Source organism: Poecile atricapillus, chromosome 6, assembly GCF_030490865.1.
Source record: "Poecile atricapillus isolate bPoeAtr1 chromosome 6, bPoeAtr1.hap1, whole genome shotgun sequence".
Classification (NCBI taxonomy): domain Eukaryota; kingdom Metazoa; phylum Chordata; class Aves; order Passeriformes; family Paridae; genus Poecile; species Poecile atricapillus.
In genome coordinates, this window is record NC_081254.1 from 13,730,346 (window position 1) to 13,758,190 (window position 27,845).

General features: G+C 39.0%; 1 protein-coding gene across 2 annotated transcripts in view; it reads right to left on the bottom strand.

The window, feature by feature from the left end:
• The window catches only part of RET (ret proto-oncogene), a 78,843-nt gene that overhangs the window by 19,798 nt on the left and 31,200 nt on the right, over positions 1-27,845 (bottom strand). For both annotated transcript variants that reach the window (XM_058841832.1, XM_058841831.1), the window contains exons 2-12: positions 17,100-17,351; positions 15,235-15,528; positions 14,505-14,746; positions 13,244-13,445; positions 12,578-12,777; positions 8,119-8,377; positions 6,839-6,964; positions 5,961-6,071; positions 3,310-3,429; positions 2,408-2,664; positions 1,152-1,299 (exon numbers count right to left, since the gene is read on the bottom strand). In XM_058841832.1, the coding sequence (XP_058697815.1) occupies positions 1,152-1,299; positions 2,408-2,664; positions 3,310-3,429; positions 5,961-6,071; positions 6,839-6,964; positions 8,119-8,377; positions 12,578-12,777; positions 13,244-13,445; positions 14,505-14,746; positions 15,235-15,528; positions 17,100-17,351 (2,211 nt within the window). The remainder of the gene's footprint in view (positions 1-1,151; positions 1,300-2,407; positions 2,665-3,309; positions 3,430-5,960; positions 6,072-6,838; positions 6,965-8,118; positions 8,378-12,577; positions 12,778-13,243; positions 13,446-14,504; positions 14,747-15,234; positions 15,529-17,099; positions 17,352-27,845) is intronic.

The following is a 27,845-nucleotide window of genomic DNA, read 5'->3' on the forward strand; positions in this document are numbered from 1 at the left end:
TAAATGTCAGCTCAATTTGTTAAAATAAGGTGTCTAAAATAGAAGTTTTACTCCTTTGCATTGTCAGTTTGGTCAATTATTTCCTTCATAATAACTAAGGAAAACTGAATGTCAAACCATCAGCAAGTGAAAGCAACATTTTTACCACTATGTCTTGGAATCTGAACTCAGTCACACATTGATGAAAATGTGCTACAAAAAGCAGAGCCACTAAGTGCACAAATAAACATGAGATGGAATAGTGACTATTGTATTGACAATGTAATACAATACAGGTCATTACCTGAGTATTACAATAGTTAATTAATCTTCACTTCCGAAAAATCTTAGTTCCTAGACTTCTCCCATGTGACCTATTGTGCACTGAACCTCTTGCAAAGAAGGCATGCACTACATAATGCATTATTTTCTTAGGTAAAGTGGTGGGATATGCAGTATCTTTCCTCCCAAGGAGCTTCAAATGTGCTTTGAATATAACAGAAATGGTAATAAGAAGCATAAAATTTTCCTGTAATCACATGCTTTTACTTATAAGCAGCAGTGAAAGGTTCAGTGCAAGGTCTCATATTATCGTCTTAACATTATCTAGGCATACTTTGTTTCCCCCAGGTTTAAAATCTTAGGGAAAACTGAAGACAGCAGGAGACAGCATTGGGTTATTCAAGCCATTTTGATAGAGCTCCTAGTGATTGAAAAGCAGATCAGAAAGTATAAAACTAGACAGAATTCTCAATCAGGAGAGTAAGTTAACAGGTCTGTTCTGTCTCTTCATATGATTATAACATGATTCATTTAAAAGCTTTGTCCAAGGAAACTGAATAGAGGAAAAGAATCAGAAAGCTTTAACAAACCCTTGTCGTATTTCCATCAATGCCAAACAAAACTGAATACATTTGCTATGTTAAGACAGAGGCTCCCTGCACATCATAATTTGGAATTACTTGCTTGGATCAGTGTGATGCTAACTGCTAAAGTCACAAATCTGCAGATCGTGACTGTCAGAATATATCAGAATGCTGGAAGAAAGTGAGGCTGTGACACTGCTGGGTTTTTTAGCTGACCTTTTGCTTTCGCACTAGCCCCTCTTAAAATCCATTCAGAGGTTACCACAAATAGTTTGCAAATCATTTCAAGCCCTGATGGGAAGGTACCTTTTAACATTTTCACTGCCACAGTGGTATAGCCAGCCCTTCCCTTGAGTCGGAACGCTGTCGCCTTGACGACCTTCCCAAATTCTCCTTCTCCAAGAGTCTTGCCCAGGACTAGGTTCTTCCGAGGGAATTCCCACTTTGGATCTTCCTGCAGGAGAGAAAAGAAACCCTGTAAGATGAAGCAAGGAAAGGAGTGGCTATTCCTCAGGAATAGGTGCACTTCAGTGTCCAGTGTTTGGTTGCTCTTTTTATAAGTAAGTGTCAGTAGATATCGAGGTACTTTCCCCTACCTGAAAACAACTCCTTCAAAACAGGCTGTATATGTAATCTATGGATAATGGATTATATTTATAGGTCTGGGAAACTGAGTACAAACTAAAAATGAAGTGATATAGTATAAATATTTGCTTTTAGAACAACTACGAATATGTGACTTTCATGGAGAAGTAAATCCGTTTTATTCACAGAGTAAGGCCTTCTCTTAAGGACTGATCAGAGACAGAAATCATCCTCTTACAAAATTACTGCTAATAAGCCTTCAGGATGTAAAATGATGACAGATGTACAAACCAGTCAAGAAACTAAAGCAAGCAGAGCACAAGGTCTGCAAAGACCCCACTACCTAACACTCAAACAGATTTGATGTTGCCATATGAAGTGCCCACGTTCCTCTACCACATTGGTTCATGAAAACACCCATCTGGCAGGAATCCTGTGCAGTGTGTGATTCAAAGCAGGAAAAAACAGAGTAAAGGTACGACAGCATTACTGGACAAAAGTCCTTCAATGTAGGTAAAACTCCCACACCAACTGAGATGTACAATCTGTGTATCAGAAATCAGGAAGAAATCTCAGAAGGGATTTTTTTGTAATGTTTTAAACTTAGCCTTGTTGTAGTACTTTGGCACATCATAGAGAGTACAAACCTGCTGACTGTTACTACTTAACTGGACAACATTAGAAGTAAAACCACATTAGTAAAATGCAGCTACATTAGTAAAAATAATCAGCTTAAATTAGGCCTAAAATGTTACAATACATTAAAGCGTAACAAAAAAAGAAAGACCCTATATATGCCTCATAGAGCAAATTAAAATGTTTATCCAATTACTCTTGAAGTATCCAGTGCATGTGATTTCCAGCGCTGTTATTGGAAGGTAATGGGTGTTTCCATGAATGGCGTTCCTGTAACATCGTCTGCATGCATAAACGAGGCTGACATCACAACACAGCACGCAAAATGGCATCAGGCTTACAGGGATTTTAAAGGTGTCTACGGACACCTGGTTCTCCATGGAATCCAGGGAAGGCCGGCGGACATTGCTGGAAGAATAGCTGATGGGGTAGGACTGCGCCGGGCGCCGGAACGTCATTTCCGCGGAGGCGATGGGCGGCTTCGGGGAGTTCTTGTGGTAACGGTGGATGCAATAGTAAGAAACCAGCACGGAGATGACGAAGCACAACACCACTGCTGCTGTGATCACGGTCTTGCACACATCATCACACAGTTGCTCTGTGGACCAAGAAGAACTTTCAGAGTTGCTCTGCAGACCATCTTAGAACTTTCCTTGTGGTCTCTTACTTCTGCATAATAATTCAGTTTTAAAGATGCAAACTATTTCACGCTATGTTTATTATTAACCAAAATAAAAACAATTTAAAATATCCATTATCTGTTTCAAACAGCCACACAAAGCTTTTCTGTTTAAACAAAGGGCAAGGAAAAAAGTAATGTACTCCTCCTCCTAAAACCATGGGTGACGGTTATCCCTAATATTATGAAGCTGAAAATAATCAGGAATTATCAGGAAGCTGGAATTACTTTAAAGTAATAGAAATCATTATTCTAATTCTCCTAGCTGCCTTTGCACATATCAGGTAAGTCTCACTGAAGTGCAAATGCTGCTGGAAATCAAAGGATGACCGACTTGTAGCAGTAATGAATAAAAAAGACTCCTTAGCCAAGGCTGTAAACAACCCACTCTGGAAATTTTCAGGCTCCATAGTGCATATCAAGGTTCCTCACTAGTTTTGCATTAGCAGTCTCTGACCAAAGCTATGTCTTATTAATATGGCCACAAGTGTAGACGGTTCTATATGTACACATGATACAAGATTACAGAGAAAAAGATTACAATGCAACAGCAGGCAGACTTACCTTTGATATCATCTTTCTCACAATAACAGTTCTGTCTTGGGAAGCAGTAACAAATCCCATGTCCCGACTTAATTCCAAGATTTCCAATGCCCTTCCCATGGCCACCAATAATGTTTCCACCTAATCAAATACAGACAACAGGATAAGATTCTTACATGTAGGTAAAGGGAGAAGAAAAGGCTCCATTTTCCATGGCTTTACCCCAGTATGAATCTGAAATCTGACAGGCAAGCACAGTGCAGAGATAATGACAGGGACTCCTGAAGAAGATAGAAGACTCTAAATTCTGAAATTTCTGAGATCCTGAAATGGGGGGGACCTTGCACTGTTTAAACATTAGTCTCACTAGCAGTTATTGAGTTCTGTTCCTGCTTCTGATGCCAATTTCCCCTCACCTTGGAAAAGTCAAGTACTGTTCTAGGTATCATTTGTTCCACTATCAAATGGAGATAATAACATTTAACCCCTCTCCAAAATGCCAAAGGACAGTCTAGTCAAAGCACTAAGAGTAAATGCCAAGTGCAAGTGATAAAAGAAAATTAATCTCACTATCTAAAAATGCATTATTTAATATTAGAAAAAGAGCAGAAACTTGAACTCTTGATTTTAAGTAGTTCTTCATGCAGAGTTACAGTAACTGCATTTCCAGGCAAATATTTTTTTTTCTGTAGATGTTATAAAAATGACGGTTAGTAGTGACATTTTTATCTCTAAACTGCCTTAATCGCAAACAGCATTTTACAGACAGCCCAGGTGGTTAATTTTGGAAGAGACTCTGCTGAGTCACTGCCCTCTGAGCTGACAATTAAAAGCACCGGTGTTCCCAGAAATTCCTCATTATCCTCCCTGCCTCTCCCCAGCCAACTTCCTCCATCATGAAGAGGTGATGAAATAAAGTTTCCATTTGCCATAGAAAATTGTAATTATTTACATCTGCCTATGTTTGAAGACCTGACAGAGGAGGGAAGCAGGGAATGAGTCCTACCTAACCTCCTTCTTGAGCAGCTGCTTACTACATGGAAGCCCCTTGCTCAGAATACAATTAAGTTGCCTCTGTTTGATAGGCACAGCCACAGAACCAGCTGCTTCAGCTGAGTGCCCTTGAATGTAATATTCATAGTGTTACGGTGAGAAAGCAATTTTGGGACTCAAGGACACAGCCATCTTAATGACAAATGAATTGCACAAGTAAGTATTTCCACAACTGTCTGTACTTAAAGAATATCCTTGATCTTAACACATCTTGGCCTATTTATTATCTGCCATTCCCAAAGAAATGTCTCCTGCCAGTAAAAGCTGATAAAATGGTACTCCTGCAGCTCTGAGCTCCCAGAACACACTCATTTTTTTGTCTGCAAGTATACTGCTTTTGGGCACCAGCCCAGGTTCTCAATTGTGTCGAGTCACATACACAATTATTCAACTCAGGTGTTAAAAGGACGTGCGTAACATCATGGAAACGTGTCTTACTCGCCTGCTTATTATCCAGTCAGACAGTATTTCTTTCAGGCTTCCGCTGAACAAAACATTTTATGTTGCATATGCTGTACATATTTTAGCATTGCAGCCCCTGGCACAAATATTTCCACTTTCAAAATGACAAATTATTGCAATTATTACCAATAAAGAATTCTTTTCAGATGATAAGAGAAGTTACTTGCATTTCCTTCAAGCATTTCTGCCACTTAAGGGATTGTTTTTATGCACTCTGATGAAATAATTATCTTTCTGATAACACTAACTTACAATACACAATCCATTCTTGCATGTAAGGAATACAAAGAAGCCTCTTTAGTAATTAAGTTTATAGAAGAACATTAAGTCCCAGCCTGTTCGAAAATGCTAGTTCCTCTAAGACTCCATTTTAAAATCTAAACTTGGGAGTATATGATGTCAGAGTCAGAAGAAGAATTCAAGAAACGTGTACATCTTTATTCCTGAATTAGACTGTCAGATAAAAAAGCCACTTAAAAATTATCATCTCACAGAAGATGGAAACTGCTCAAGACAATTACACTGTTTTTTCTACCCTATATGTATTCAGGATGATTTGTGAACTTGCAGGTATTCCAGGTATATGAATGTGATGTAGAGGAGTGTAGAAATATATGCTCAAGTAAAAAGAACCAACAGAAATGCATTTCAGTTCTTCCCTCATCAATTCTGCTCATGTGAGTCTCCGCCTGCATCTTCAGACAGGTAAGGCATTGGATCATTCTGACAGCCACCTGTCAAAAAGGGCAGGTACACTTCCCCAGCTGATCTTTTGTAAACAGATTTATTTTAAATGGAAATAAGAATGGCTCCTATCATACTGTACTTGATTTAGGAAGTGGGGCATTAACATGCCTAGAACCTGTACCTCTTCAGCGAGTACCTCCACTGAAAAACACCATCTGTGAATGAACAGGGAGCAGAATGGGAATTATTGAGAAAATCTTATCCTTCCATCAGTCAGCCAATGGGTGTCACCTGCCTGGCTCAAAAAAGGTCAAGATTAATCCCTATAACCTTAACTCTCTTGTATGATTCAAATGCAAGTGTGACAATGCAGAGATGTTGAGCTTGTACAAGTATCTGCACTTGAGAAAGCAATATTTGAGAAGCGACCAGAGGTGAAACAGAAAAGCCCATCCTAAAACATTCCCTACTTGTGCAGTCTTGGGGGCACACAGCCGGGTCTCTGCCCTCCACCACATCACAGATGCCATCCGGACAAGTCTTGATGCTGGGGGTGCACGTGGAATAGTTTGTGGTGATCCCTGTTAACAGAGAAACAGCTGGACTAATACCACAAGGAAGGAAAGTTAACATCTTCTCAGAGCACACTAACACTCCAAAGCACAGGTTATAGTGCCCTTTAAAATGACCATCTATTACTACAAACACCTGCTAAAGTAACAGTCAAGACAACAGAAAAAGGCAATTGGAAGAAAAAATCTTTTGCTATCTTTCCTGCTTTTGACAGCCCTCTGGTCATGTCACTTGCAGTTACTGTGAATACTGTTTGAAAGGAGCTGGCTGACCACTTTGAGACTGAAGAGCAGCTTTTACAACCGAGCATTTCTCTACACAATTTCACCCACTTGAATACGAGGGTTACAAGTGGCTGTAGAGAATGTATGAGACACAGTTTGAAGGGATCAAGCAGCGACACAGAATCGTTGCTCTGGAAGAGTTGAGTGCTGTCACCCATCAGATCTGTGCTACAGACCACAGGAAGAGACACTGCCTTGTGCTCCTGTCTGCTGGGTGCACCTGCTCAGCACCTGCTCCAGTCACACTGCTGCAAGCTCAGTTCACTACCTGCTGGTTTATGTATCATGTTCAGCATCACCAGGGACAAGATGAAGAATGGCCCTTCCAACTTCACGTGCATACTTCATATGGGTATTATTTTTTTAACCCCAGCTTCTGTGTAGTTTACCATATCATGTTTTCCAGCCAGAACAAATCAGTTTGTATCTATGGAAGTCAAATGCACAATTACAGCTAAACAGAAGTTTGACCTCACACAACATAAATGTACCTTTCCCACTCCCCTGTCTCCACTGGCATCTTCCTGTTAGCACTCCCAGGCCACCACACTCTTCACATTCAGCACGGTGCTTACTTATAGCACAAGAGTCAGGGCAGTCCTCTTCTTTTCTTAAAACTGTTGGGAAAAATGCAGGACAAAGAAAATGAACACACAAGCAGGTCAGCTCAAACCAGGAAAACTCTGGTTTTAGGGACAGATAGGAACAAAAGAAATATGAAGAAATCAGTGAAAGACTGAAAACTGACTGACTCAATTATCAGTATACTTAGAGAACAATTAAAGAAAAGCCCAGATGTTCCTTTTCTATGAAATAAAAGATAAACACCAAGATCGTGAAGGCATGGTTATGTCTGCTTGTCAGCATATTGTCATTGCCTAGAACTATTGATATGTGCAAACATACCAATAAGAAGAAGAATGGTAGAGCACAAATCCTTACAGCTTCATACAGAACATTTAATTAGGGGAAAATACTTAGTTCTTGGGCTACCACAGTAGTAACCCAAAGAGTACCAGCTAGAAATGTGTGTTTTCAGACAGCGTGAGGCTTGTGCAAAACAAAAAGTCCACTGCATGCTTTTGTTTCTTTTTCTTCAGCCCACTTACTCTTGGCATAGGAATTCTGATCTGATAAAATGTAACAGGGGTGTTTTCTCAGGTACAATTGTACAGATTTGCATAAAATGCAATATAGTTTGCAGAGAAATGTTTCCAGTGAAATCCTCTTCTGTGGGTGTTGCAGGATATTTCTAACTTCCTTCCCCATAAGGGTGGGTCATCACACTGCTCTTAAGAACTTAAATTCAGTGTGATTGCTACATGAATACCAAGAAAGCTATTAAAAAATTGTAGAGAGAAGGGAGGAGAAAAATCAGTGAACAAACAGACCATATAGCTCTTTCTTATAGATAGGTATACACACACATATACCTATAGACACTTTTGCTTCTTCCACAGGAATATGTGAAATACGAAATAAAGATCATACACACACACACACTGAAGATTCTTCTAAATCAAAGGTCATCATGAACATTATGAATTGCATGTACTATCCCACCTTTCTGTCCATTAGTTCTCCAAACAAATAGCTACTACAGGAAGGCACAAATCAAAACTCAAAATCTAAACTCTGTGATCTGTATCTCGTAGCTCAGACCCATTTTCATTATTAATGCCATCATTTTACAGATCACCCTGCTAATGCAACACCTCATACTGGTAACACTTGTTAATAATAAATAAATAGTTCTGACTGGGGTACTTACGAGTCCCTTCCAGGACAACAGTGAGGAGGGTTTTGGTGTGTTTCCTGCTCTGCTTGTCAGTAGCTTGAACAGTGTACTGTATTTCCTTGCACTCAGGTCTGCGCAGCACAGAGGAATCGTTCACATAAAGGCTCCCATATTTATCCTCCCGGCCTTGCAGAATGCTGACAGGATAGCAGCTCGCGTTGGGGGACAGCAACTTGTAGGTGATGTTTACACCACGGAATTTCATGCAGTTCTCAATGCAGATCTTTCCTATCTAGGCTCAAACACCAACAAAGAAATCACAGACAGGAACTACACAAAAAATATTTAGTGCTTGCCAAAAATATCTGAAATAAAATGGAGCATATTTTACCTTGCAAAAGACAGTATTTATTTGGGGCTTACAGATTTTTTTATTTTCCTACAAATGCAGTATGTAAATGCTTTAAATGTGATTAATCCTCAGTAAAAATGAGATGCAAAGCATTACTGTTCTCTTCAGACTAGCAGAGGAAACGCAAAAAGCCTTGACAGACTCAGTGGTATTTAATGCCTACAGCTGACGGTCAGCAGTGCTCAGTGAGAACAAGAACCTGTGATTTGGGAAATTCTGAGTTCAATCTCTGCTCTGTCCCAGGCTGACCACTGAAAAAAACTTTCATCATCTTTCAGAAATCAAAGAGCTCAGCATGAACAAAGCTGAGACTCTCTTCTAATAACATAGAAATTTATATTACATAATTTTTACAGTATTAGTCAAAAAGTTTCTGGCCAGAAGAGCTCTCTGAAAGCCTTAAAAGGAATAAGAACCTCATTGTTTCCCATCTGCAATTTTAAAACATTTTAATCTAAAAAATGAAAATACATTGGTTTGCCATATTTGAACTTCTGTGGGCCAGAGTATTTAAGCTAGAACACTCCTCAGTCTACAACACACCATCTAAGAAGCAAAGGAATGTAAAGCCCCATCTCCTGTCCAGCTCCTATAGGAACTGATCCAAAGCTCACTTTGGTTTTTCCATTTACAAGAGTGGGATTTCAATCAGGCCCAGAGGCATTGGCTTTCTTTGCAGAGAAAACCACAATGTGAAGGGTGGGGCGTTATTGAAAGGAACTTGGTGATGGATTATTTTCAAATGCCGCAGTTAAGAAATGTTTTCAAGAAACACCATTGCTGGTGAAAGCATATCTGTACATCTTGGTTTCAAGCATTTTTACTAAAGAATGTTATACAAAAAGTAAGTTTTTGTGTACTAAGACCTCTTCCTGTGAACCTGGACTATTTAAAGTCAGAGAGGAAGCCTTTGCAGTTCTAGAAGCATATTTTGTTATAGGATAATCCCACTTCATCTAGCTTATTCCCATTCACATTACTGATGGCTCATTTGGCACTATTCCTGTTGGGATTTTAGGAGACAGGATAACACAGAAAGACTATTAAAGCCATCAGAAGCAAGGCCATTTCTTCCTGGCTGTCTCCTCTCCACGACTTGCTGGGACTGGCAGGAAGAAGAAGACAAGATTTCCACTGTTCATACACTCTGTCTAGACACAAGGTCTAGACATGTCCCTTCCAGGAGCACGTCACCACAGCTTTGGTGCCACACTGCAACTGGCAGCGCTCTGCAGCTGCTCAGATGGTGCTCCTTCCAGGCAGGAGGAGAACACAGCGATGATCCATGGCATTTTTACTACTTTAACTACATTAAACTGCCCCTTCTGCCTACTCTGTTGTAACTGGTCTTTCCAGGCACCTTTTTGATTGCAGCAATTTCCTTCAATGGGGTTGGAGAAGACCCCACAAATTCAGGGTCCCTGAAGAGCAGATTATCCTTAGAATAGCATATTGGCCAGTTTTGATTTCTCTGTATAATTTGAGAAGAAGCTATAAAGGTCTCCCTCAAGAAATTTCTATGAGAAAGACACTTTCTTTTTTTGCCTGATTCTTCTAAGGAAAGCCCAATCTTGTAACTTTGCTCTGCTCCACAAGTTCTGGAGCCAGCTCAGCTCTCAGGTGCAGAAGAGCACAACTCCAGGGGAGAAGGGGAAAAGCACCTACTTCCCTCTTCTCGTGAGGGTAAAGGGCAGTCAGGTTTAACATCAGCTTACAGGGGAGTAACCTACAAATTTGCAAGATCCTCAACAGTTAACACAGAAATACCATTATTAGAAATAAGAACAGAAAAATCCATCTTTCAAGCTCCAATGTTTAATAAAGTCTGGATAATGATACTGTTCCTCTTCACTGAATTCCAGGGACATTTGGACATACAACCTCTCTAAAAATCTCAGCCAATGTTATTCATCATTTGTCTCAGTAAATGTCAATAGAGCTTTAAGTCCTTTGATAAGTTAAATGCCAGTGGGCAAGCCTGCACCGTCAGGCCGTGCTTCTGTTATTCAATTCATTTAGCTGCTCAAATAGACAAATGGCATCAGACCAGCAGTTAATAATTTCTTCACGCTCCTGTGTTTTCCTTAGGGCAAGAGACAGTTCAGCCTCATATTGATCTGGCCCAGTACTTTCCCTGAATACTCTGGCACATCACGGCTAATTATGCAGCCAACTTTAATAATGTGAAGTACTGGGGACTAAGCTGCTTATACTGACTTGTGCTCCAAGCTGAGCACACTGTAAATTCAAACCCAGTTTCAGAAGTAAGTGGATGACACTTTAACTAACTGAGAACACCATCTCCAGAGCCAGGATGAGTTTTGCATTTTGCTGCTCAAGAATCCGAACAAAATCTCTTTGTGAATTTGTGTTTAGGCAGCACAATGAAAAAGATCTCTTCCCAGAGACTTGGAATTCTTGCCAGGAACAGTTTTCCCTGCTACTACTGCCACCCAGTGAAACTGCACAATGAGGGGGAAATGCCACTGTTTTCAAAGATCCTAAAATTCCTTTTCAGATGTTTGACTCTTATGACAATATTCAACATCCGTAGCTTTAAAAGTCAACTGGCTCTTTTTGGTTTTCCACCCTGAAATTAAAAAAGGAACACATACCCCCAGATTTTAAAACTAAAGTGTTCAAGCAATCTAGGGTATGCACAGATAACCATGGTTGTCCAAATTTAATCTGAAACTCATTGATTCATAATAATATTGTATGCATACACCGATATATAAAAACATGCACACAGAAAAAAGCCCAACCAATTAGTCGATCTAAACTCATACACACCTAACAGGTAAGTATCCACGTTTGTTTCTAGTACATTTATGTTGTGATACAGATACAAGAGTTCTAGATGCAAGGATTAGACTACGGGTATCTTACATACCTGTGCTATTATTTCTTTTAGGGGAAACCCAGGTTTCACCCTATCCCCAGGCAACAGCTGAGGGTGAAGCTTTCACAGTCTGGTGCAACAACAGCCTCAAACCTAACATCAAAAATAACTTGATCTGCACAAAAAGAAAGCACTATCCTCTGAAGTTTCTAAGAGACTGCAAACAGAAAAATTGCAACCACAAGGCATCATGAAATGTCATAAAGGAGTAGCTTTTGTAGTGAGGCTGCTCTGTGAGTACACTTGGTACCTTTCTCTTATTTAGGATATTCAGTGCAGACTAGGGACAAAATGTCCCCTGTCAGTTCAGTAGAATTTTTACTGCTCATGTACAGCCTGTTCAGTACTCTGAAGAGCTATCAAGCTGCAGTGCAGTTCATCAGATTAGATATAAGAACATGCAATATAGCTAACTTTCCTTTCTCTTTCTTTGTAAAATTAGCCAGAGGCTTAAAGATTAATAAAACTTAATTCTTTAAAACTCTTCTAATGAACTGGTTTTCTCTGTAGTTGGGATGATCATATTTTCATCTCAGTCCTCCTCTCTGCTACATTACAAGGTATGCTTTCCAGAAGCTCTCCCAAAAGGGTTCATCACTGATGTTTTTAATATCCACTTCCATAATATTAATTATATTGAACTAGTTCCTTATTAATGTACATGTTCCATAGGAATTACATTGTAATTTTCACCTGATTAATGTCAACCTATTAGAAAGCATCTCTGGAAAGCATTATTAATGGCAATGGTGGTGATTAAGCTAAAACAAGGGTTAAATTAGGAAACACATTAATTACTAGCTAGCCATTACCTAAGGAAAAGCCATTAATATACTGAGACTCCAACAGCTGGACAAATCCCCTTTTTTTGCCCTTGACATTGTTGCAGTTATTCATGCCTAAGCCACTCACAGTTGCAAGTCCTCCTGCCCACAACACATTATTTCCCTTCATTAGTACTTCCATGTGTGGCACCTCCTCTGCTATTATGTGGTAGAAGAGGTAGTGCCCAGCCTACCTGCTACCTCCTACATCCAGCAACAATCACACTGATAACACATTTTTCAGTGATTCTGCTTAAAACCATTAAAACCAATGAGCACTGTAACACATCTGGCCCCAGTGATCCAGCTGTTAACTCCATCAGAAAGAGGATGCATAATTAACATGGCTCTTACTTGTGCGAAGCGTTCAGCATTTCTGTTCACTGTGAACTGGTAAGTTATGTTTGAAAACTGGATGCTGACAGGGAGGATGGAGACATTGAAATGAAGCATCACCGATCTTTCTGGGCCCTGAAATTCTGTGTCATTCACCAAAACATCCAGCTGGAAGGAACGATGCTCTGTGACTGAAATGCTTTTATTCAGTACCAGTTCTGAGAAGGAAAGGATTAGTCTATTAGCAACCCACATTATCTGCAAATGTATCTTTTAATACCACAAACCCAACAAAAACAGATATACCAAATTTAATTACACACATCCAAGTTTCCTAACAGGAAATAGGAGGCAAGTTAAATATGAAATATATTCTTATGGAGTTATGCTCTCTGTCATTCAACGTGTCTGGGAGGCCTTCTTCCCTTCTGCCTACCAAGCTGAGAATCCTACAATCCAAACCTGTTTCTTGTCAGTTTATACATCATCATCCCACACACTCCCCATCACAGAGATACACAAGCTCCATTTTCTCAGTACATATTTAAAACTCTGTGTTTTCTTTACTTGAAATTTCTCAGGTTTCTTTGGTTCAATACTTACAAAATGCTCAGAAAAATTCAAGAGCTTATTGGTCAACTAATAACAAGCAACTTCTCCTTTATTTGAAGAAAAAGTCCTTACTGTACTCATGCCGAGTTCCCCTCACTTGGCTGCCATTTGGGTTGAAGTGGATTTCATCAAAGATGTGCTCTACACGAAATGTTTCACTTATCCAGGGATCATCAGTAATGATGGTTCCTGTGTATTTCTTTCTGCTGCTTTCAAGGGGGTAGATAGGTGTGGTGTCTGCATCGTACACAGTCAGCGTGGAAAGAACAGTGCCCTGGTAGGAAACAATAAATGGCACTGCTGAAGGACCTGAAGTTTTCCTCTTCTGATAACTGTTTTGGAGACTAAAATACTGGTCAAACAAGACCTTACAACTTTCACTGAAACCCAGGCAAATGTATTCATAGATGTCTTGCCAAGACTTATTCCAGTCAGGAGGTGGCAGCAAACTCCCAAAATCAGTCTTTTCCCTTCCAGACACAAATACGATCAAAACGTACTTTGAAGGGAAAATTGACTACCAAGAGATCTTGCTGTTAGGAAGCAGAAGTTGTCTCATGAAACACACATCATTTTATGCGCCCCCCAAAAAGTCCTCTCTATAACTATGACTTGTAAAGGGTCACTGCTCCCATGGAAGAACCAAAGAGCCCGCACGTGTACTTCTCCACTGAAGCAACAAGGGGTGTGTGTGTAGGGGCACCAAAGACACTCAGGACAAGATTCAGACCTCTTGAAAAATCAGCTTGGCATGGTAAGGGAAAAATGGGAGGACACCATTAAAACAATATCCTGGAGCTCAACATTAATAGCCTGTAAATTCCACAAATCCAATGGTTTGTCTGTAAACATCAACCACTACTTCTACAGCATCCTAATAAATCTACTGAACATAGTCGTGATGCATTACACAGATCTGCATGCATGGGACAGATATACACAGACTTGCTCTAACAACACCATTTTAAATCCCCTGGAGGACGCAACCCTGTTACAAACAGAACACAGCTCAGTATGGAGGGATCCAGAGTGATCCTGACCAGAGACTCAGCAATTGTCCATCCTGATCCTGGAAACTGCTCAAATTCCTTCACACTCTTCAATTACTAACCCAAACTCCTCTTTCTTTGGGATCTGAGCAAGACATAACTTGGGGCAGAGGAATCCTACAAACAGCATTCTACAATCACAGATCTGCAGAGCATGGTATGGTGATGGGCTTGTTGCCAAGACCCATTACACAGGCAGAATATGATGCTTCCCAGGAGTCCTTCCTCCCACTGCTGTGCTCATACTTCAGGGACTAGGTAAAGGAGAACATTACCAACATTACCTCTTTCCTGTTGAACTCCACGACAGCATCTGCAGTATCAGTGCCATTGGGAAGGAAGGGAGGAGAGTCATCTTCATCTAACACGTTCACCAGGAAAGGCACCTCAACCTGCATTTCCCTGAATCCCTCTCTGACGGTGCACTTGGCAATGAGCTCGTATCTCTCCCTCTCCTCCCGATCCAGGCTCCGCGTCACCCGCACGCTGGTGGTGTTCTCGTTGTACCGAAAGGGAACACCTTCTGCTGCAAAACAGCCACAACATACACAGGCACAATCACTTCCCAGTACAGGGCTCTGATGGCTTTAATACTCTTCTGCAGTTCAGTAAATCCATTTGGACATCATGACTGCACAATAAACAACAGACTCAGAAGTGAAACAGAAGGAACTTGTGGGGTTATATTAGGGTAGGGAAAAAGCATGGAATACATGGGAAGATTCTGCAGAATTCTTCTACAGAAGCAGCAGAATTTAAAGCTCAGTATATTCCCAGTCTACTTTTAGCAGATATAAAATTCTAAAACTAGTCTTTTTCTTTAGGGAAGGGGATAGACCTCCTTCCCATTTCCCCTGTTTATCTCAAAGGCAAAATCTTCAGGTTCAGTTTAGGTTTGCACAGGAACTTCCTTTATAGAATCAAATCTGGAGGATCTACTACAAAAGACATCTTCTAACAGTGCAGCTGTTTGAATCTATTGCTAGCATGTGAACAGCTCAGATCCAGTTTTACCTGCAAGCAATTTGTAGGAAATGCTGAGATTCTGACACAGATGATGAACTGAGGGTAACTGGAGCTGATGAAATGTACCAGGTGGTTTATTCTCCTTGATGTGAAAGGAGAGATCCATTTCTGTGAAGCAAAGCTGCCTTGCTGTCAGGGAACTGCAAGCTGGTGCAGTAGCATTGATCAAAGAGAGAAAAACCGTGGTGCGTGTAGCGGAGTCACATTCCCTCTCTTGGAAAGGGTGGGATGAAAGGAAGACATACAGCATCACCTTGGATAATGGCATCCAATTTCCTACAGCTTCAGGGGAAAGAAATCACTGTAAGAAATATTTTACAGAAGACAAGCCAGCATTTACTTTCCTTATATTCTTCCCTAGTCCATTATTCCATAAACGATCATTTAATCCTACTATGTGGCAAAGCAACTCTCCAATATGCCAGATGCTGGTGAGAAGACTTTAAACCTTAAGAATCCAAATAAGCCTATAATTTTAAGGCTTGGCACAAATTTTGCATTATAGAGCCTCAAAACCAGTATCAGCATTCTGTCTGTAAGACAGTGACATAAAAACACATCACTGGCAGTAATCAGCTCTTTGACAGGACTGCTTTTTGAAGGGACTAGAGCATAGTGGGGTGGAAACAGGAAAAATAATACACGAGATGGTGACAGATACTCAGGACAAACCCATCAGGACTAACACTTTAGTCACAGCATTCCAACACTATGGATCAAATTGTCTAGGTTCAGAGAATAAATTGCTTCATCATTTTGAAATATAAAGAGGTGGACAAAAGATAAAATAGAAGTTAAAATCAACCTGTGGCATGTACTAATATTTCCTCAAGGCTTGTTTTGATTCCCTTGGCTTGACTACAGACAGCACAGTAATATCTCTGTAATAGATCTAACTCACTTGAAAAGAAGTTCTAGGCCACTTTGATCTGAATGAACAAAACAAGGCTCTCGAGTGTTAAGTAGCTATTCCTCCTTTGTTCAGCACAAATATTTGATATACACGAATGCCAAGTACCAAAAATGGATGAAATATCAAACATTCAGCACTTCAAAAATAAAGCATTAAGTGTCTGAAGTTGAAAATTTCAACATCAAGGCACCTAAGTCTGAAGGTAGTGTTGATACATGGATCTTACAAACTGAAGACAGTTACTACAGACTCTCTTCAACAGTAAAATTTCTGCAACTGATCACAGTGGTATGCCATTAACTCCTCATCCATTTCCTCCTCCACCATCTAATGATACCTAATTTCCTCATAGATCAAAATCACCAAAACCGATTTACTGCTAGAGCATAAAAGAAGAGAAAAAAAACTGAGATAATGAATTTTTGTAGTTCAACAGTAAGCTTCTCTAACAAAGCCAAATCTCAAGAGAGGCAGAGAGGTACGATTAACCATTTCTTCAAAGAGCTCTTTGGTATTACACGCAAATGTAATTTGTGAATCCATGTCACCAGACTTCAAGGACCATTCACATAAGAATCTGAACCACTCTCACAGCATTTATCTGGGAACCCCTAACACAATGGAACTGGTTTCACTTGCAACAGTAGATGAACAAACCCCAAATCTCAGTGTAAAGCTGTAACCTGTACAGCTGTGAAATGCATAAAAAATATTTCCAGTAATGCAATTGTCCCACTCAATTGGAGTTCCCAGTGTGAGCAACAGGATCTGTCCCAGGTCATCATCTGCTTTGGCATACTGCTGTGGGTTTCATTGGGTCTGGTTCCTCATTTTAAAAGGGCAATGTGTTTTTCCCAAATTTGATGTTCATCTTCCAATGGAGAAATCTCATTGTCTGAACAGATACCTCAAGAAGAAAAGCTGGTCTTCTCATACTTACACAGCATGTTAAAATCCTCTCTATCCAGGCTTTTGCTGAGGTAGAGAAGTCCTGTTTTTTCTCTGATTTGGAACCAATTATTTTCATGTGATCTTGCTCGAGAAATTATGAGATTCTGGCACAGATGAAAGTGGGCTGCTTCCTCACGTGAATCCTTCAAGGCATGGATGTGCAGGAGCGGCATTCCCACTGGAGCATCAATGTAGACATTCTCCAGGTACTCCTTCCTGGGGAAGTAGAGACCCAAGGCCACTGCAAAGGAAGGCACACGAGAGAAGATATAGGCCCAGTTAAATTATTTTTGCCCTGGTGTTTCTTAACAGATGTGTTTCCAAAGAAACAAAGGTTTCATTTTCTAAGAAGTAAGGACGCATTACAAAAAGAGGTGGAAAAAGGCAGATCTTCATCTGGTGTAAATAAATACAGCTTTACTTCACTGAAGCCAAGGACACAACCACCAAAAATATGGCCTATAATTTATATTTGATTACAAAATTATCTGCTTTTTGAAAGCAAAATTGCTTTGCTGTAGACAAGGCTCAGTTTAAGATAAACACTTAAGGAAGCTCTGCTTGCCAAATTTTACTTAAGTTCCTAGCTGGTGCTCTCATTTGTAATTCCATCACCTCACAGACAATATTCAAAGAAGGAAAAAACAAAAACCTTTGATGAAATCACACACTTTAAAAGCCTTTAAAGATGCTCTCTGTTGAGAGAAAACACCAAAATTTATCTATGGCTTGCACACTTTTCCTCAGGTTGTAAAATAAAACCCCTCTTATAGAGCCTTTTTGGCTCCCCCCTTTCTAAACAGGCCAGCATGACATTTTTGTTACAGAAAATGGGAGCTGTTAAAAAAATATTGAAAGTGTTTTAAGTATTTTAAATATGACACATGGGAAAGCTGAGAAGTGAGTGAGAAGGTAAACATGCATTTCTTTTTTAGTACAATGACTGTGACTGACCCAATCATTTCCCACCCTGGTACTGAAGGCATTTACGTTTAGTAGGGCTCAACTGCCCCGTGGTGCCTGTTTCTTCAGCTGATCTCACCTCACCAGGTCACTGTGCAATGGCCTTTCTACCTGTTTGCAGTGCTTCCTTTCCAATTTCACATCCCACATGTGACCACAGTGGAACACTTGATTTGCAAGGAGGGAACAAAGTGAGGCTCGGTGTGCTCACACAGACTGAAATACTGGAACTGTCACTCTTGGACTTTACACGCACTGGCAGCCAGTACTTGCTCTGATCCAACAGAATACTTGAATACTGCAGAATTATGCATTATTTAATCCAACTGATAAGGAGTCAGGCATATAAAAAGCTCACACATCTGCTGAACAAATGTAAACAATAACAATTTCCATATGTTACTAACACAAAGCTCTATCAGCTTAAATCAAGCCAGATACAACTGGAAATGATGGTAACACAGCAGTAAAATTAGGGATATAATGCCAAAACATCTTCAAAATAGCATCAGGCTATAGCACATATTTATGTATTAGTATTGGATCCATACACTCTTCTACTGAATGGAGTGCACCACAAACACTGTAAACAAGAGACCTCTAATTTCATTTAGAAGTACCACAGAAACCATTGTACCTTGCAGTGATTCATGACATCATCTGTATCCCTGGATGCAATTACATCCATCAGGTTTTCAGAGGCCCATTATTTTTTTTTCTACATATACTTTGCAATATATGAGTAAAGTGGTAAAGTAATATGGTAGGTGAGTTTGTTCCAAAGGACTTAATTCAAAGAGAAGCCAACCAGAGTCTTTTTGAGAGTTTTATAAAAGCATTAACTCTTGACATTCTCTGTCCAGAAAAAAATATTACTTTTGATTCTGGCGCTATCACCCTCTCTCATTTGTAAGTAAGATTCCTGAATATTTGTATTAAATTTCAAATTTTTTTTGAAGTTACTCCATCTTTTTTGCAGAACAGGAAAACCTGGGGAATATGTGCTGCTAGAGCCCCTAACAATGGGTTCAGTAAAAGAGGAATAAGGTGATATCCAAATACAAAGCCCAGTTCCAGTAAAAGTAAATAGACTCCCTTGAGGTATTTTGTGTAAAAACCCGATTTTAAAACAATGAAAATTTCTTCACAAAAAATTCAACACTCAAAATTCACTACCCAAGATTAAAAAACTACTTTCAACTCACAAATGCATACAAATGAGGCTTACACAACAGTAGCTGTTTATCTCCTTATTTCCAAGACTGTGGTGAACAGTCCTGGGTGCTCAGATCATGCAGTACAAGAATCAGCACCACTGCAGAGATACGAAATCACCTCCAGCAGAAGGAGCATATATTGAGTATATATAAACAATATCAATGTGTAATACTGTTGGAAAGGGAGAAAAATGGAATATTTTGAGTTGCAATTATTTGCTTCCTTATCTTAAACAAGTGTGCTAATCTTTATATTCTTTGCTCTACAAATGAGGGCTCACACTGCACATAGGTGCAGTCATGTTTAACCAAGCACATAAATAATTATGACAGGCATGGCCACTTAAATGGCAGAGTCAGCATCCTGACTGCTCTGCATTGAAAGAAAAGGTTAATATCAGTGCTGCAGACTCTGAAGCTCTTTGGCACCACTTCACAGGAGGAGTCTTCTCCATTGTCAGAAAGAAAGGGAAAAAATCCTGTAATATAAAAAAACTGATTTCTCTGTAAATAACAGAAATGCAAAACAATGCTTTGTATTTTGAAGAGAGGAGGATTCCTTAATAAAATAATTTAGCATTTACACCCTAATTAGCTGGAAATATATTTCACAATTTCACAAGTTTCAAAGCCACGTCAAGAAATTAGAAAAAGCTGCTGTAAGAGGTTTAAATAGATACGTGATCTTTTTCTACTCAATTCAAACCTAAAACTGAATAAACTAAATTCTGTCCATCAATAGTGTTAGTTTTTAGTACAGAGCAGACTTCCATATTAAGGACAATACCCAAGGCTAGTTTTAAGTGACACCAGTGAACATGTCAAATATTCATATTTTATTTAGAAAACAAATATTTGAAGTGAAGAGACTTTACAACACTGCAAAATAAATAAATATATGTGTATGTGTGTATATATATATATCTGTATTTGATTAAGCCATGTAACAATATTCACCCAATATTGTGAAATTACTGGGATTCTGTATAGTGCTTTGTGTCACTGACTCAAGCACTGGAAAAGATGAGAGATATGCCACCGACTGCCCAGGTCACAACCACACTCTGCATATAAATCACTGGGGACTAATTTTAAAGGAGACCTTTGAAGTAGAAATGTAGCACCCACTTCTCAGAGCTGTGTTCATTCCTTTAAGCCCTAGTGAGTTAAAACCAAATTCAATAAACTTGCCATCTGGCAAGTATGCTGCAAGAGGAAGAGGTTCTAATCCTGGCCACAGTTCCTTGTGTCCTGAAAAAAAAAATCCATTTCCAAGGACTTGTGCAAGCTTCCTATGGAAGCCAGATGGAGCTTTTAATGAATCTGCCATTTAAATAAAGAGGAATTGAGATGGTTACGTTCAAAACTGATGGTTCAAGTGCTTTTGCTTAGGAATTAAAAGCAGAGAAAAATTTTGCGTTAGAAGCTTGAAATGCACCACAGGAAGGTTGTGCTCTGTAACATCCCAGAATCACAGAACCATTAAAATATTCTGGCATCTCTGAACATTTCTTTAGAGGACGCTTCAGCTCTCCATACTAGAATCAGCACAGGAAACACGGCAACCTCTGATGGATGAGCAGTATTATGGGATAACAGCATATCAGTAACACACAGAAGAGAAAAGTGATCACGTTTAAGCGGATGTAATGCTACTAACTAATAGCTCCTACAGGAAATAGATACAGTTATGACAGCAGTTTTCCAGTTCAGGGAGAGAAAGCAGGTAAAATGAGAGTAGAGAAATGAGATTATATGTACTTTGATGCCTTCGTGATTGCCTTTTGAAATAAGGCAATTTTTCATGTGACTTTTTTCAGTCATGAATGATTAGGTAAATAATGTCTTTTTTGATACAAATTGATTTTTTCTGTACACAATTTGCTGTACAAAACTTTAGATGTTTTTAGTGCTTTTTATGTTTGCCTCTATCATCTTGAGCAGCATTTGAAGATGGCTCTTGATGAAAACTGTTGAAGTGACTACAGCAATATTATATTCCTAATATCAACCTCAATGACAGAAAATACAGTTTAACTTTTTAGTTACAAAATGAAGGAGCAGGAATTTTTTTATTAGATATTGAGGAAAACTTGACTATAAGGCGTTTTTCCCAAACAATGTCTGTAACCATCTTTCAAGGCACAACCACAGACTTGAAGTAGCAGACGTCTTATGGAATTCATAGTCAAAATTCAAAGTGTGAATGACCACTGCTTGGTTGAAGTTACACTATGCATTTGAGCAAAAGGTTCACTCTTGATTTTAAAAATTCAAATGGCTGAAATATAACACTACTCACTAAAGTTATTTTGGGTTTCATTACAGAAATTGAAAACAGTCTCTCAAGCCTGAGTGTCTGTTACCTTCAAACTTCTTTTTACTAGCTCCAGTTAGTACACTTTTGTCCAGTAAATTAAAATCTTCACAGATCTCAAGGTGGATGAACGTGCTGGATGAACTTGCATTTAAAAACACTAGGACCAGTTTGGTTTCTTTTAAAACGAATAAAGGAAAAAAAGAAATCAGCAAAATGGAAATGATGGTTGTTTTTCATTCAGCAGGTAGTCTACACCTATATAATCCACATCTAACAAAATTTACTCAGAGCTTCTCAGCATTTTGGAGGACAACAAATTTAGAACAGAACAGCCCAATGCAACCAAAATCTTTAATCCAGAATTGACATGCATCTCCAAGAAAAGGGAGACACTTTTAATGCAATGATAGTCCTGTCAATGTAACATACAGAATTTAATGATATAACAGATGAACATGGGAGCCTGTTGCTAATAATCCTCCATTTGTTGCACAGCATCAGATTTCAGCAGGCAATTATCTGTCAAGGTTAGTTTTGTGTTTCTGAAATAATTATCTTTATTTCTGACAAGCAGCCATTATGTTCCATTACTAGTATTAATACATCTAACGTTCGATTCATCGGAGAACAAGGCCAATAATACACTTTTATATTTTAAATTAAAGGACTTGCCCAGTTAATTCCCTTCTAGTCACTACACAATTAGGAAATAAACTTGCCCTCATAAACCAAAAATCTGTAATTTAGGAAAAACACTGTCACTTGACAGAAAGGTAGTATGGAACAGCAGAGCTAGAAACACCACTTTGGATTCAATCCTCAGCTGAGCAGGTGGTCAGGCACGAGCCAGCCTGCGCCAGCTGGGGACGTGGCACAGGTGGCACAGGGACCCTGAGCTGCCTTAAATGCCTGCCCAGCCAGGAACCAGGGTGAGCCAGGCTTCAGCCACCACGCAGGGCAGGCTGCTTCTGGCACAAGCACAAGTCATAAAACTTCTCCTGGTTTTATACAAAGAAGTTCAGTCAAATTCCACCACCAGCTCGCTGATCGAGGCTGCAGCGTTCCTGCCTGGCTGTAACTCCTGATGGGTTTGAGAGTCACTACCACAGTGACAAAGGGAACAAGTGGCTTTCTCCTAATGGACTAGCAAGCCATTAACACAGCTCAGCAGCATGACATTATTTACTGTTAGATGTGCCATTTTTAAGCTGATCACTACAGAAATTGTAACAGATGTGGTATGAACCCATAAAAAACTCTATTAAAGTGAAAATGAATTTTCTGCCTTTTTTTCACAAAGCTTCCCCCCTGGAGCCTAGGTTAGAGTGGACTGAGGAAAGACCACTGTAGGGATTCATACCAGAATTTTCTTGCAGTGGCTGTAGTCAAACTTACAGAGCTGGATAATTGCTAAATGTCACCTGTTGTGTACATTTACATGTAGCACAATTGTTGGAGAACAACAGAATACGTTTCAGTACCAGCAGCCTCAGTGAAATACATGTGCTTTACAGAACATGATACCTCCAGGGAGAAGAGGTCCTTACGAAGTGATGGTAAGCAGAAACAGTCCTTAACTGGAATATGCTCCAGACCTGTTAAACTGCTCTGCTTTAATTTAATTGCCTCTCTTGTGACTTTCCCCATCAGATTCCCACGCTCATATTGAAAATAACCCTAAATTTTAGACTGAAAATATAGAAATACGTAGAAAGAAATTTTATATCAGATATTATATTAAATATAGTATTAGATAACATATAATTATATAAGATACAATATATTATTAGATATAGTAGTAAATATTCTACTGGTCAGCAAAATGAGAAATATTTTCTGGTATAGGAAACAAAGACAGACATGGTAAAGCAGAAAGATGGATCTGACAAAAAGAAAGCTTGTTTCCTGTATCAGGCATATTGAACACAAACATAAAAAACATCCAGATCAAAGGCAGACCCTAAATTTATCAAAAAGAAATTAATTTTGATGTGTGAGAACTACCAAGATTTTAATTTTCTATCTCAATTCAAGACTGGAAAACCTGTGCAGCTCAGGATCTACCAGGGAACAGGACAGCACCTCTGCTGAAGTTTCACTTGTGAGTTCAGACTGAGGTCAAACCTGTGTCTACACTTTCCCTCCAGAGCACGTACCTCTAAGTAAATTTGAGAAGATTCCTCTTCAAGTGCCACAAAGGCTAGAAGCTCCTTCCTCTTGCATTCTTATGATCTATTGTTTGTTTGGGGGATTTTTTATTACTTTAGCAAAAGGACAAGTTTTTGACGCTTCCTTGTTCAAAATACCAGTGGTAGTAGAACTTAAAATATTCCTTGTAGAAATTAATAAGCATGGAAAGTTTCTGTGAGAGATTGCTGGGGTTTCTGAAAATTCTTCAGATCCTGACTCTGATACTTCTCCTTATTTTTGTGATTAAATACTTCTTCTTTAAAGTATGGCTTAATTGTTTGAGAATACTTTGATGTAATTTTGCTCTCTAGGAGTACAGAGCTGAAATGTAAGACAAAGAAACCCTCTATTGTATTGCAGCCCAAACTATATTAATAAATACTTAACAAAATTTATTTACTCTGTGTATGATCTCCTGTGCCTTCTAGAATGTGTTTATTATGTGTACGAAAAGATTGTGATAAAGAGAAGCTAGAGAAGACTGGTGACATGTGTCTCACTGTTCTGTGATAAAATTGACACACTACTTGTATCAAAATCATAAATCCTCAATTAACAATGTAGTGACATAAAAATGCCCTAAATCCTTGTTATACTTTAATTAGCTTTTACATGTATTTACTCTAACAGTGCTGAGCTCACACAGAAAGTAAACATTATAGTAGCAATTTGGAGAACAAAGTACTGACAACCAAATATATTTGTTTCATAAAAACATAAAAATAAATCACAGAACACTTATCTGCAGAAATTGTTCAGCATACTTGATAAGATTAAAAGATCCTTAAAGGCAAAGACAAATAAGTTTAAATTAATTATCTTAGTTAAAAGGATATTGGCATCACAAAGCATTTCCTACATTATGATACAGATCTAGATCACTGTGCTGATTCCTTAATAAATACAGAGTACTACATTTTCGCAATCCCAAGTCAGGAAAATGAATGGAAACCAATTAACTGTTGATTTATGACAAAGATTTGTATATGCACAAACTCCTGCATTCCATTACTACTTAAGCTCAAATTTCCCCATCTCTCTTCCTCCAGCTGCACTTGATTCTGCATCACCAAAAGGAACACAAGTCTTCCTGTCAATTATAAATAGATGAAGCCAGACATAAGGGATCACTTTCTGACAGCTCAGTGCAGTTCACAAACACCTCCATCCATTTCCTCTGCCTAAGCCAACTTCAGAGAGAAAACACATTCAGGTGAAATAAGTACCAATATTTCTCACAAATACTTTCTTTCCTCCTCAGCATCACAGTGCTGCAACAATTAACAGAACCTTGAACAAATGTAACAGTACCAATCTGGGATAATTAAACAACATTTAATTGTTCTTGATCAACACCAGTGACCCTGCACCTAGGTCGTGGCAAGAGGAGTCTGATTTTTCAGAGAAAAGTTGCATGCAATACCTTCTCGTTTTTGAGGGAGTGGATGACTTTACAGCATATGGATTGAATTTTTACTTTGGATTCTCCACCATTACACTGGAAAACCTATTTTCTATATTTAGTGCAGATGTGTAAAAATTAGCCTGCTAGACCTCATGTAGTAACACAGGAAACAGCCCATCCTGAATTGTGCTCTATCTATATGTAGTATCTCTAGCTTCCCTTGTTTTCTCCAATTCCTGCAGCTCATGAAAGAGAGACAGAGCAGTATAATTACTGCCGTACAGCAGCATCAGGCAATCAATGAAAACTTTTGCTGCTGGTGGTTGAAAAGTTGCCAGAAAAATGGTAATGACATGAACATCCACCCCTCAGAGCAAAGTGCTCTGTTATTAAGAGCTGCTATTCTCTTTCCAAACACTCAAGGGAGCTATGAGCCTGCAGTTCAATTTTTCAGTCCAGGAAGTGAAATCTCATTGCAATTGTGAGCTTATTTGTTTATTGATTTATTTAGTTTTGTCTTGAATTAAAAGAGCATTTTGATTTAATCACTATATTTTAGGTTAAGATTACTACATTTTAGGCGCTCTATGAAATCAAATGCAGAACATAAGCTCTTATGTTATTGTTTTTATATTTTATTATCACATTCTAATGCATATACATGTAAGAACTAAAACACTGTTAAGACACACCTTCACTTGAATCTCCAATTCCTTAAGACACTCTAGCAGAGAATACATTTTCTTAAGTGCTCTTATAAGACAAACTGCTTCTAACATAGTTTCATAAAAATCTATATTGCACCTGCCATCATAAAAAAGAAAAAAAAAAGAAAAAAGAAAAAAGAGAAAAGAAAAAAGAAAAAAGAAGAATAACCCCCACTATCCCAACTGTGAACATCCCTGCTTAATAAAACAGAACTTTTCCTTTGGGGACTTTCAGTCATTACCGCACACTAACTACTCATTATGCTGTTGTCTTAAAGCATAAATGTTGTCAGCAGAAGGGCAGAATTGTATTGACAAGGCTTGGAAAGGGGCCGACAGAGCACTAATGATATGTGCTGGGCACTGCTGCCTGTTCTAGACAGCTCTTCTCTACTGCCTTTGAGACAGTCACGAACCACATCGCATCACTCACAACGACAGCAATGAACTAGAGAAGTCTAAAAGAAACAACAGTAAAAGCAGCAGTAAAATCTGGAATAGCAGGGGCCTTTACAGGATTTTAAAAGAGCTTTATATTCCTTTAAGTGAACTTCTGGGTTACAGCCCAGTCCCTTGCTAGAGGGCATGCCAAACCACTGCAGACTGCACAGCGAGCACATGCACAAAGCAATCCTCCCCTGATCATTAAAGACTGAATTTGGTTCATATATTTCCTAACTATTTCAATGCCTTTTTCTTAACTTTACAAACATTTTTACTCTAACAGCTAAAACCTTGCCCCATGTTTACACCCTCCACTGCCAACAGGAGAGAAGCAATTATTTGTCTCTCTGATACATACAGTCACTTTTGGTAAGATTTTGCTAATGTTGCTATGCTGCAGTATCTCTGTTGGGTAACTTCTTTCTGTCATTAATTATTAACTATTTCTTCTACATCAAGGTCTGCACTGAGTCCTGGTTTGCACTGATGCACACAGATAGTCCTTGATACTGACATTTACTCTGAACTCAGACTACCAGAGCAGTCACTCTGATCACACGCTTTTGATGTATAAACAAACTGTAAGTGACAGACCCAGAGTCAAAGGAAGTGCTATCATCCTTCAGTGATTAGCTCCGGGGCAGCCCGACCCAGAAAGAATATTGAAACACAAAGTTTATGCATTTACATTTTTCTCAAATGGTGAAACTGATGCTTTCTGCTCTGTCCATGAGCTGAAAACACCTCCAGTGGCATCTCCTGTCACAAAGAAGTAATCATGTTTTGTTACAGCACAGTATCTCCATGCACACTTTATCAAAGCATTTTGATTTTTCAACTCTTCTGCAAAGGTGCTTGTTGCACTATTTCATCAAGAGCTCATGTTTTAACTTTAAGTGTCAGTAAAAAACTTCATTTCCTCTGCTTCTCCTCTTTCCTGATCAAGGCAGCAATATTCACAGGCTAGAAGACTGTAACATATAATGAAAATACAAGTTCAGATTTCAACTGAATACCACAGAAATGCAAATTTAAAACTTGGGTGACTCTGTTAAGAAGTGCCTTTCTAGATGTGTGCCTTAGACACCTCCCCCACACACCACAAACATTGTTATCAACAAACCAAGCTGGATTTTAAACTCATGGTACGTGACTCAAGTATGCTGACTTTTCTGTGAATACTTCTCATGAAACACAGTTTCTCTGCATCAGGAATAAAAAGCCGCCTGGCCTGATGCTTTTTTATTATAAAAGCTTAACAAAGCTTAAGCTTATAGCACACATCTATTCCCATTTTATCATTAATGACATCTGTTACATTTCCTGCCAAAAGGAGATAACAACATACAAACCTTTACAGTTTCCAGATTTCCTTCTATGCTACAGCTACCATGAATATGCCCACAGTAGGGTGGACCCTTCCTTTCAGAAATCTCCTCTGCCAACAGGTTCAGGACTCAAGGCTGAAGTTAAACGTTCCTAGAATTTG